The sequence below is a fragment of the Centrocercus urophasianus genome, unplaced genomic scaffold, assembly GCF_019232065.1.
Source record: "Centrocercus urophasianus isolate 14NV4802_14NV808 unplaced genomic scaffold, USGS_Curo_1.0 seq_1233, whole genome shotgun sequence".
In the NCBI taxonomy this organism is placed as follows: Eukaryota; Metazoa; Chordata; class Aves; order Galliformes; family Phasianidae; genus Centrocercus; species Centrocercus urophasianus.
Genome location: NW_024884402.1, coordinates 1 through 11,470, shown reverse-complemented (window position 1 = coordinate 11,470; position 11,470 = coordinate 1). Strand labels below are relative to the sequence as shown.

The 11,470-nt window shown below is 41.9% G+C and overlaps 1 protein-coding gene across 2 annotated transcripts in view; it reads right to left on the bottom strand.

Moving 5' to 3' along the window:
* The window catches only part of LOC122156492 (butyrophilin subfamily 1 member A1-like), a 13,798-nt gene extending 3,007 nt beyond the window's left edge, over window positions 1–10,791 (bottom strand). Inside the window, exons 1-10 of one of the 2 annotated variants that reach the window (XM_042811245.1) lie at window positions 10,709–10,791; window positions 10,535–10,624; window positions 8,463–8,605; window positions 6,737–7,075; window positions 5,584–5,847; window positions 4,761–4,916; window positions 3,779–3,832; window positions 1,546–1,590; window positions 1,348–1,365; window positions 1,175–1,219 (exon numbers count right to left, since the gene is read on the bottom strand). In XM_042811245.1, the coding sequence (XP_042667179.1) occupies window positions 1,175–1,219; window positions 1,348–1,365; window positions 1,546–1,590; window positions 3,779–3,832; window positions 4,761–4,916; window positions 5,584–5,847; window positions 6,737–7,075; window positions 8,463–8,565 (1,024 nt within the window). In that variant the 5' untranslated portion in view covers window positions 8,566–8,605; window positions 10,535–10,624; window positions 10,709–10,791. The remainder of the gene's footprint in view (window positions 1–1,174; window positions 1,220–1,347; window positions 1,366–1,545; window positions 1,591–3,778; window positions 3,833–4,760; window positions 4,917–5,583; window positions 5,848–6,736; window positions 7,076–8,462; window positions 8,606–10,534; window positions 10,625–10,708) is intronic. The other variant, XM_042811246.1, reaches the window with a different exon arrangement.
* Window positions 10,792–11,470: the final 679 nt, after the last annotated feature.

Sequence of the window (11,470 nt, the reverse complement as noted above, 5' to 3'; positions counted from 1 at the left end):
GATGGCTTGCCAGGCTACAGTCCCACTCACCATTCTCCTTCTTCAGACTCGCTGCAGAAAGTCAGAGAGGAAGGGGGAAACACCTTACTTAGCACCCCAGCATTGACAAAGGCTCTGGGAACAGGATGGGAAGCCCTTCATTGCAAATGCCTGAGGGTGAGCAGAAATACTCACCATACTTGGCACAGAGCTCCTCTGCCCAGTTCAAGAAGTCACCAAAAAACGAAGAATCCAAGTCAGGTCCAGACCCGCAAAGGTCCCAGGGTGCTGCCCGTTGGAGTTGCCCACCCCAGCCATGCACAACAAATGCCTCTGGCAGGGAATTGGCTCAAGTCCATTCACACTCCTCCTCATAAAGCTCTCATTCTGAATGATCACAAGTCACCTGCTCCAACCAACACTTCCCCCTGGCACACAGGACTCATCTGGGCCCAGGCTCTCCATCCTGCCACCCCATCTCTGCTTTCTCTGAGCAGTCCTTTTTACACCCTCATCTCCTCCAAAGTCTCCACCAAACTCATTACAACCTCCAACAGAACTGCACATCCCAACAGCCTGCTGAGCAGTTGCAGGGGTAGCCAGCAGAGACACAGCTCCACTCACCAATCTTCTTCTTCAGGGTCTCTGCAAGAAGAAAGGAGGAATGAAAGAATACCTTGCTTAGCACCCCATCCTCCATAAAGACTTGGAAAGAAGTGTGGGAAGCCTTCAACAAGGCACACCGACACTACACCAACAATACATTATGCTGTAATTCCTCATGCACAGAGGCATTGTCGCACCGTCCTTCCTGTACATACCTTTCTCTGCATCTTCCTCTGCTCTTCTTTGTGCCAGCAAATGCTCTGAAAAAGAGGATCACTCTTATCTGCTCCAAAGTCTCCACCAAACTCATTACAACCTCCAACAGAACCACACATCCCAACAGCCTGCTGAGCAGTTGCATGGGTAGCCAGCAGACAGACAGCTCCACTCACCAATCTTCTTCTTCAGGATCTCTGCAAGAAGAAAGGAGGAATGAAAGAATACCTTGCTTAGCACCCCATCCTCCATAAAGACTTGGGAAGAAGTGTGGGAAGCCTTCAACAAGGCACACCAACACTACACCAACAATACATTATGCTGTAATTCCTCATGCACAGAGGCATTCTCGCACTGTCCTTCCTGTACATACCTTTCTCTGCATCTTCCTCTGCTTTTCTTTGTGCCAGCAGTTGCTCTGAAAAAGAGGATCACTCTTATCTGCTCCAAAGTCTCCGCCAAACTCATTACAACCTCCAACAGAACCGCACATCCCAACAGTCTGCCAAGCAGTTGGGTTGGCAGGAGTGAGACAGCTCTACTCACCAATCTTCTTCAGGGTCTCTGCAAGAAGGAAAGAGGAAAGGATGGAAATGTTGCTCAGCACTACATCGTCCAGAAAGACTTGGGAAGAAGTATGGGAATCCCTCAACAAAGCACACTCACAATGAAGGTGTAGACCTACAGTATTCATGAGAACACTCATGCACAGTGCCACTGGGGCACTACCCTACATGCACTCACCTTTCTGTGCATCCTCCCCTGCTCTTCTTTGTGCATGGAGCTCCTCTAAAAAGGGGACACAGATATTGATGAGAGTAATCAGGACACCTTTCTTAGCAACCCATTCCCTAGAACTTTAGGGAAAAGGATGGGATGCCTTCAGCATGGCACACTCATCCTCCACCAACCCCTTACTTAGTCAGGGTTTTCCCATGCATGGTGGCTTTGAGGTAACACCTACATCACATCTCAATTGCCCTTTCTTTCAGGCTCAGACCAAGACTTAAACCTCACAGTCCCCTGTTTGCTCTGTCATGGCATATACTGTACCTTGGGCTGTTTGCTCTCAATGTCCAGTGCTTAAAATCTTGACACAGGAAAAATGCGACTGAGAAAGAAGTCCAGTCAATATTTGAGTCCTAATATCATAAGCACATCCTCCCATCTATACCAAATGCACAATAGGGCACAGAAGAGATCTGAGGCCATGGAGAGAACAAACCTTTGCACATTCCTCATTCTAATATGGAACTCACTCCATGGCCATTCTTCGTTATTATACCATCAACACACACACTGATTTTTCTCTCGCTGTGTGCTAAAATGAAAATACATGAAAAACAGCACCTCAGTGGTTCCTTACTTCTCAGGGAATGGTAGTCCATTTCCCTGGAGTTTTTTCCATAGTTGTTCCACCTCACCTGTTAGATCTGCATTTATTAGTGTGTATTCTGGCCAGTTTGTGAACTGTGGTCTCCTGCCACAAATTTCTACAGACCCTGACAAATGTGTACTATAGCAGGAGAACAGCCTTGCCTCAGAGATGAGGACAGCCATTCTGAGCTCTCACTTCAGTCCACCAAATGAACATATGTCCTACATACTCATTGTAAACCAATCCACTCACTCTATTGCATTCTTCCTTCTTTGGTCTGTGATATCTGACACTCATAAGGACTTTTCCTAACAAAGGACTGGACATTTTCTAGAGGAAGGGAAAGTCTGTGTGCAGCTGTATACCTGCCTTCCTTATAACACTTTGCATCTTCCTCCCTCAGTGAGGTCTTTTGGGACAGTGGTTAGAAGGGAAGTAGCAAAAGCTTTTCCCAGCACCATGGTTGCAATATTATTTTAGATCTCTTCTCAGGAAGGTCCATCTTAAAATCATACTCCTTAAAACTTCGATTTGTATCAACCCTGCAATTTGCCAGAAACTGAGATATATATCCCAACTAAATGCTATCAAGTCATCTCACACCTGAATGTGAAATACACATCTGTACTTAAAAGAAAAAAAAAAAAAAAAAAAAAAAAAAATCAAGAAAACTCAGTTGTGTCAATGAATGGATGCCAGAGGATCATTTGGAAAATCTGTAGTACAAATGCTAAAAATGGAACTACACTGTTACCGTCATGACAGACCTAAAAACATGGAATGTTATGGCCCCAAAGAAGTCAGATTTGCATTCTTTTTTTTTCTTTTTTTTTTTTTTTCACATTTATACAAAATGATGCAGATCTTGCTTCATTTAAAATGCCCCCAGAGGCTTTCTTAGTGTTCTTCAGCATCATTGGCATTCTCAACAAGCAGAAACCATATTCTCTCTTCTGCTGCACACAGGAGACAATTTTTTATTTTCTCCAGGTAATAGTAAGCTTATCAAACTATATAATTCCAATTTCAATTAAAATATTTGCACATGAAAATTGGTTTTGGTGAACTCTGCACATTGGGAAGGAAAAATGGGAGTGTGAAAAGATACCCAATTCATAACATCTGAACAGACAGATGCCCAGTTAATAAGGAATGTTTCTGTAGTTCGTTACTAAGCCAGAAAAGAATAAATAAAAAGGAAATAAAATAAATAAAAGGAAAGATGAGACAATGAAAAAGGTATTTCATTTGAGAAAACCAACTTCAGAATGTCTTGGTGCTAGAAACACAGAGGACTGGAGAGGCAAAGGACAACATTGTTCTGTGAAGGTGAGGGAAGATGTTGATTTTGGAAGATGGAAAGCTATGGGGTGCATCTGGAAGGTGGAAGCCACTCCTGAGTGAATTCATTAACAAAAAGATTCTCTTGAAGGAATCCAGAGCTGTGAGTTTCTTGGAAAGAATGAGTTATCTCCAACATAGGATGTCTGTGCCACTTGGGAGGACAACAGAAGGCTGGAAATTCTGGGTGAGAAGGCTATCAAAATTTCTCTGCTACGAACTGTAAACTGGGGGCTCTGGCATGGTGGAATAGCTTACCTATTGCAGTAATGAAGCAAAAGAGATAAAGAATCCAGAGCCAGTCATGGTTTCCTAAGAAAGGGAGAAAAAGCAATTTTTTTTTTTTAAATGACAATTTATTGCAATATAATACAGGTGTAGAGTGGCAGTGGAAGTCATCTAATCTGTGCCATTTGGACATGGTTAACAGAAGAACATTTTTTAAAATAATTACTCATCTGGGAGAGTGATGAGGACCACAAAATATTTTAAAGAAAGCTTAGACATAGTACTGAAGTTTTTGTATTATACCACTTCTTAAACACCCTGGAGATAAACGAGGAAGGAAGTATCTGGGAGTTTTTAAATGAATGTTGATTTTGAAATCATGTCTCCACTGTTATTCAAGAGCCTGCCTGTTTAGCAGACTATTTCTGAATCGAGTAATATTGCTGTAAGTGATACCATAAAATTGGTCTATCTTAAGTTGAATTTCAAAGGTATGACTGAGTAGAATTTACAGAAGATGGCCTGAGCGGTCCTTTCCAATATTAATGATTTCATGCTTCCATGATTCTGAAGGAGCTCAGCCCTATCCTTGCTGCTCAATATCATCTTTCAGTCAGAATAATTCTTAATAACGAGCTTAATACAAAAGATCTGTCAGCATTAAGAAGTAGATATTCACAGTGGGAAACAGGATAGATGCACTCAGCTGAGGAACCCGCTGTCTTCCTGGCTTTCCTGGCATCCCTTGGTGCTCTTCCCTTTGCAAACAGAAGTTGGATGGCACGATATCGTATCTATAGAGCTACTGATTTTCTCAGATTATTGAGCAATAGTTGTCTGAATTGAGTCAACTGTTGACTGTTGTTGGAAACAGGGTGAAATAATTCACAGTATTAGGCCCATCCTTCTTATTAGGGTAGGATAATGTGAAAAGAGGGCACTTTTCTCCAACATAAAAGGTTTAAGTACAAGAAATAAAAAATAAAAGAAATAAATCTTAATTGCTGCATACCTGACTGTTGAACAATATGTAAATAGGATTCCCCATTAGTTGTCAAGTCAGAAGGTGCTAGATGTCCACCATGTATCTCATCAGAGCTTTCTATTGCAAAAATATTGTACTTCTCCTCTAGGATGCTTGTCTTGGTCAATGAAGATAGATGTTCTCCTGGGAAAATATCCGAAATAGCCTTGGGATTTACACAGACACCTCTCATTTGGCTCTTGTACATACAAGTACGTACAGTGCTTGGCTTTTGCCTAATTATTTCATTCAAAGAACCTGTAACAAAGGCAACTGATCACTCTTGCATTGGGCATAACACAGAAATAACGAGTACAACATGAAAGAGATTTCACAGAGCACCCACAGCTTTGTTGCTGCTTCATCTGCCATGAAACACATCTGGCTTTGGAGCATTTAATTTTAAAAATTTCAGAAGCAACAGGAAGAATTTTTATTTTTTCACTTGCAAATGTGTAACTTCCTGCCTGAACCAAGACGGATTTTCACAAAAAGCTTTTCAATAAATTCAGCACAGATAATAGAAATTACTGGCTAGACATTAGGAAAGCTGTATTTGTCACTGTTCTCCATGACTGAGGTGGCATTTACAGTAAAAAAAGAAGACTCCCTTGGAATCACACTATCTTTTCCAGTTTCCTGAGTGCAGGAACCCTGCACACACAAAAAAACACACATATTCACACTCTTAAAAACGAGTGAAATCTCTGAAACCCTTAATTTGTGGGTGGCATCCCTGCCCACATCAAAGTTGTTAGGAATACAAGGTCTTCAAGGTCCCTTCCAACCCAAAATGATTCTAGGAACCTACCAGTTTGGTTTATCTTTTCTTTGATGAGCATAATGACACATTTCACATCTACGTCATCACAAGGAACTGCCATGATGCTTTGTACTACAAAAAGTTCTGTCTCACTCCAGGTGACGCTGGTCTTGATCTCCATATGTTTTTTGCCTCCTCCATAGGTTGTCCAAATGACTTGAGGCTTTGGGTACCATCCTTTTGAATTACATGTGTAGCGACACAAGCTCTCCTCTTGCTGATCCTTTACCAAAGCTGGTTTGTTCCCTATTGCTGTAATGGAGTTATTGAAATGAGGGACAGAAAAAGTACTCTGCATAACTCCTAAGTAAGTTATATAAAAGCAAAAAGAAACAAATAAATCTGAAAGTGTCAATACACTGCTCTAAATATTCATGGCACATAGGAACTACCATACATGGCCAGACAAAAGGGTCATTTAGTTAGAATCTTACAAGGAAAAGCACCGTTGTGAGACACCACACATGGTGAACCACAGGGAAATGGAATGGTGAGAAGTCAGGAATACTATATGAAAATTTGAGAAAACAGGGGAGTCTCCATATTACTGAGAGGGGATGTAATACAGACCAATTGAAAAGGAACAGTGGGGAAAGAAAGAATAATAAGGAATTGTTCTCTGTCTTGTCCAGTAAAAAAAATAGCAGGTGGCATGTTCATAAATAAAAGTAAATGAATGAATGAATAAATGGAAGGAAGGGAGGGAGGGAGGGAGGGAGGGAGGGAGGAAGGACGGAAGGACGGAAGGACGGAAGGACGGAAGGACGGAAGGAAGGAAGGAAGGAAGGAAGGAAGGAAGGAAGGAAGGAAGGAAGGAAGGAAGGAAGGAAGGAAGGAAGGAAGGAAGGAAGGAAGGAAGGAATAATAATCCCAGAGCACAAAACCCTATCAGTACTGACACAGGAATACTGAGCATCATAATGCTGTTCCCCATTGCACTGTTTTCCCACACGACAAGCCACAACACCTTGCTCCTTCTGCACCCAGACCTTAGACAGTCAGACCTGAAGCAAGGTTTTCCAGCATGTCTTGCCTTAATTCACTGTGGGGAAGATCTCAACTGCTGAGCAAGGTATAGACAGAGCAAAAGAGTCCTGATAGGAACTGAACTAAGCACGGTCATAGCAATCTCCCTTCTTACCTATAATATCAAGGTGAGTGACAGCCTTCTGGGAGACAGCGTTGCCACTTACAACACAAATGTACACCCCGCTGTCAGCTATTTGCGCTTTTTGGATAGTCAGGAGAAATCTTCTTCTCTCCCAGCGCCCTTTAATCCTGCACTGTTCTTCATGCTGGCACTGTTCCACCTCCCCATCCAGGCTGGAGGAAGAGCAGAGTGGAGCATCTCTTTCCTTTTCCTCTTTGTACCAAAGCACACTTGCGTTGGAGAGGATTCTGGGAGTCAGCTGGCAAGACAGAGTTACTTGCTCACCAACAAGGGCAACTGAAGGATCAGCGGTGATGGTGATAGATTCACCTGCAAGGAAAATGTGGGAGCATTGATTTTCTCTGCAAATATAACCATTCTAAGGATGGAAAAATTAGACAAAAATTCTCAGCGTTAGGTTAATCCGAAACAAAAATGTACTTTCTAGGCTAGAATTCTTCAGTCCCCTTCAATGATAAGGAGAGTATTGAGTCAATTTTAGGAGCTCCTTAAGCCACATACACACATTAGAATTTCCACCTTTCCAGGTTTTACTCATGTCAGTCATGTTAGACAGTCCTGGAGAACAGGGGCATTTGGGACAGGAATTTTTTTCAGGCAGACAATAGGTGAGGTTACTGGGAGGATTATAATTGAAAGCTCAGTGACCAGCGAGCAAATTACCAACACGAGGTGCAAAGATCTGTGCAACAATCATCACACCCTGAAAGCAATCTGTACAGGCTTTTGTTCTTCACTCAGTCTGGCTATGGCACCTGTGAGACACTGACTGTGCCTTTTCCATGTTTCTGATGTGACAACACAACTACTTTTACTCCCTGAAAACCGAGAGCGGGACTGAAGTGTCTCCCATCATTTGAGATGGCCAGTGCTGTCCCAAGCCCCACTTTAGACTGTTTCAGACAGGATCTACATTACATTTCTTCCATCAGAAAATGGGAATATGACATGAAGTGCAGGTGTGATATCTCAGGATAACTGACACTGAACTGTACACTAAGATGTTGTGCCAAAGTAATAAGCAGAACTGTGGTTTGATATTGCAAGTTGCTCTAGGCCATTTCCTGGTGGATGCATCAGCAGTGTGCGTGTTGGCAAGAAAACTGGGGCTGGAACAGTAGCAGTCATTATCTTGATCTTTCCTTGTCCCTGAAAGAGTTATTTGGAGAACTACCTCAGAAACTTCATCACAGCAAGTTTTAATGTGGTTCAAATCAATGGTTTAAACTCTAGCTAACTCCTGACCAGAAAGAATCAGTCATGGGTTTAAAATAAATAATGTAAGGGTGACACAGAAGGTAAACTCCCATTGGAAGCATATGCCTACACCAAAGTCAGATTTTGCTTATTGTCTCTCCACAAGGGGCTTTTCACCATGGACAACAGTCCTCTAGTGATCAGCAGCTAAGGTAATCCTCAGAAGAAATATTTAGCTTGGTGTCACTGTCTTTTATATGCTAATGCAGGAAAATAAAAGGTGCTTTTCTCCTCCTTTTTTTTTTTTTTTTTTTTTTTTTTTAGAGAGAGAGAGAGAGAAACTGAGAGAAACTGAGAGAAACGGGAACTAGAACACAGTTCCTGCCTATTCCATAGCTTCTGCTTTCTTCATTTCACTGATTCTACTGATCTTACATATTGTACTTATTTATATTTTACAACTGAACTGAATAACTGGATAGAATACGTTTTGTCTTACCTGTAAGCCACACTGCAGTAAGAAAACATGTTGGAATACTCAAGAACAGGACTTCCCTCATATTTCTTGGGCGCACACGTGATAAAACTTCCCAAACTGTCATGTTGGGCAAGTTGTTTGTAATCCTCCTGGAAAAGGCTGACCTGATATGAGAAAAAATAAGAATTCCTGAGAGGAACGAAACACAAGCAAACGAATATTCCTAAAACAGGATCACATTCTTTAGCAAGGCATTGAGGTCTTCATTGCTCTTTAGCATGTAGAGTGGGAAATATTCAGTACATCTTTGGATGATAGCCATCCAAAGTGCAAAACGTGTGGTTTGAACAGAGAACTTGAATAAAGAAAATGCCATAAGACTCATTTGGGCCTTTCCCACCTCCTCAAGTTCCACCATTTTCCAATAGACAGTGAAGAAGCAATAAAAAAGAAAGAACAATACGTAGGATGGAACAATCATGTCATTTAATAGAGCTCTCTGTGGATATATTACTTACCAGCTGAATTGCTATTCCCTTACATTATTCTTACCAAAACTCAGACCACACCATGGACCCCACCAAGGGTTTAAGAAGATTAAAATTCTGATGACATATTGTTGTATTTTCCTTCTTGGCCTTGGAATGGTAAAGCATTTAGGCCACCTGAAAGTGATTGTCAAGCATGAACTTCTCAGCCACAGAACTGCTCTACAGAACAACTACATCTCCTGAGGCCAAAGTTTGGCAATTTCAAGCAGGAAATACTTTTTTGCTTCTAAACAGTGCAAACAAAATATACAGCCAAAATATACAGCCCTTAGAATACATGGAGTTTTTCCCTCATCATAACTGCTGGTGATCTGAGTTTGGCATAAACTACAGACTCCCTTTTTTGTCTCCGCTGAAGGGATTCTTGCAGCTCCATACTATCCTAGGAGGAAATCCACAAGCAAGATGGGCAGCACAGGCAGAGTCTCAATACCCTCCCTCTGGCTGCATCCTGTAATCCCTGGGGTTCTTTTTGGCACTAAGAATTGGGTTAGTCACATGGTGCTCTCAGTTTTGTCTTTGTCAGTGTCTTAAGTGCAGTAACGACCCTGTAAAGTGCCTTAACGACCCTGAGCACCCTCATCTCCAGCCATGCTTTCTACCCATTGCTTTTGGAAATTCAAGCTTGTGCCATGGACTGCAGCCCTGTTCCAAGCTCTTTCTTCTTGACAGACCTTGGACCTGTGCTGTAGGTAGCTTGGGTCCTGGGCAGACCTTGAACCCAGATTGAAGCTCACTGCCAGTCCTGTTCTTACACTGCCAGGCTCTCATGCTACGCATGGGCTGCAATGCATCACATGCTCGTGTTGGCTTCATTTACAACATGGAGCTGTGCTTCATGCTTCCTCACCTACCTTGATTCTGCAATGTTGTGTCATGTTCTGGTGCAAGATTCTCAGAGCAAGGAGCCAGTGGTGACTGAACTACCAGCAGCCACTCCTTTCTTACAGCTCCTCTCATAGTCTCACTAAGCCCATCACCCTGTCTCCCAGCATGCCTCACTCCTTATATCTATGGTTATGTTATCTTGCACCTGCGATCTATCTTTACTGCCATGAGTTTGTACTCTTGTCCTCTTTCAATGAAAAGTGTAAGTGAAGTGCTGAAGGGTAGTAAAAGTACGTTAGGGCAATAAAGCTGAGTGTTGTAAGGAAGAACCAGAGGTATACACCATTACTCATAAGAGTACAGACTTCAATTTAAATGCACAGAGGAGAAAAGGGAGACAATGCAAATATCCACAACACCACTGAGGATAGTAATCAACCAACAAGCATGTCAGAATAACGCATTCCCAATTAATTCCTTCATGTTGTTTCACCAAGCACCAAAACCGTACACAGCTGCATGCTAAAAATGATTAACTATATATAGACAAGCACACTGATCCACCTTTCGATTGCATGTTTGCACTTACCAATTCTTTGCAAAGTTTATATGTATTTCCAGAGTAGTAGGCCAATGAATAAAACTGCAGTAGAAGTCTCACAACATTTGATTAACTTATATAAATATTCTGAGGCTTAGTTATCAGATACTCACTCTTTAATTTTGTTGAAATGTACTCTTCTTTATTCCTTATCAGTACTGCACTCCCAACACATGTCTTGTGAAGTAGTAAATAGAACACAGCTAGCCAAAATAGTAGCTAAGTTATATTATCTTGCTGTATTCATTATGTGTCTTTTCTAGCATTAAAAAGTCTCGTGCTCTTACCTATCAGTAGCCTCTAGACCAGTTGTTAAAGAAAACAATACCAGGAAGAAAGAAAATGTCTCAAGTCACAGGCTGAAGTGGGTGGAGCAATTCTATGCAAATAGGAAAATGATAAAGAAATGCCTCTCACTTGTTGGAAAACGAAACCAAAATAGCTGCAATGTGATAGATAATTAAATTTTTTTTTAAAAAAAATAAATTAAAAAGACAAAACAAACAAGATTTTCTTTCTGTGTGTTGTGTGCTTTTGGCAAGGATCTAGCAGCCAAGGGGACTCAGGTGTGAGCTCATGGTAGCTGATACGGTTCTGTGTTTTGGATTTAGGATGTGAATAATGGTGATATAACACCAGTGTTTTTGTTGCTGCAGAGCAGTGCTTTCATTGGGTCACAGACATTTCAACTTCCCTCACTGTCCTCCAGCAATGAGCTGGGGAAGCACAAAGTGTTGGGAGGTGTACAAAATGGGAGCAATTGACCTAAACTGGCCAAAGGGATATTTCACACCATATAACATCTTGATGATCAAAAACACTGGGGGATGTTGGCTGGGTGGTTGGAGCTGCTCAGAGACTGGCTGGCCTTTGGTCACAAGGTGGTGTGCAATTGCTCTGTGCATCACCTTTTTTGCAGAGGAAAGTTGGTTGGTATTTTGTGTCTTCCCTTCCCTTCCCTTCCCTTCCCTTCCCTTCCCTTCCCTTCCCTTCCCTTCCCTTCCCTTCCCTTCCCTTCCCTTCCCTTCCCTTCCCTTCCCTTCCCTTCC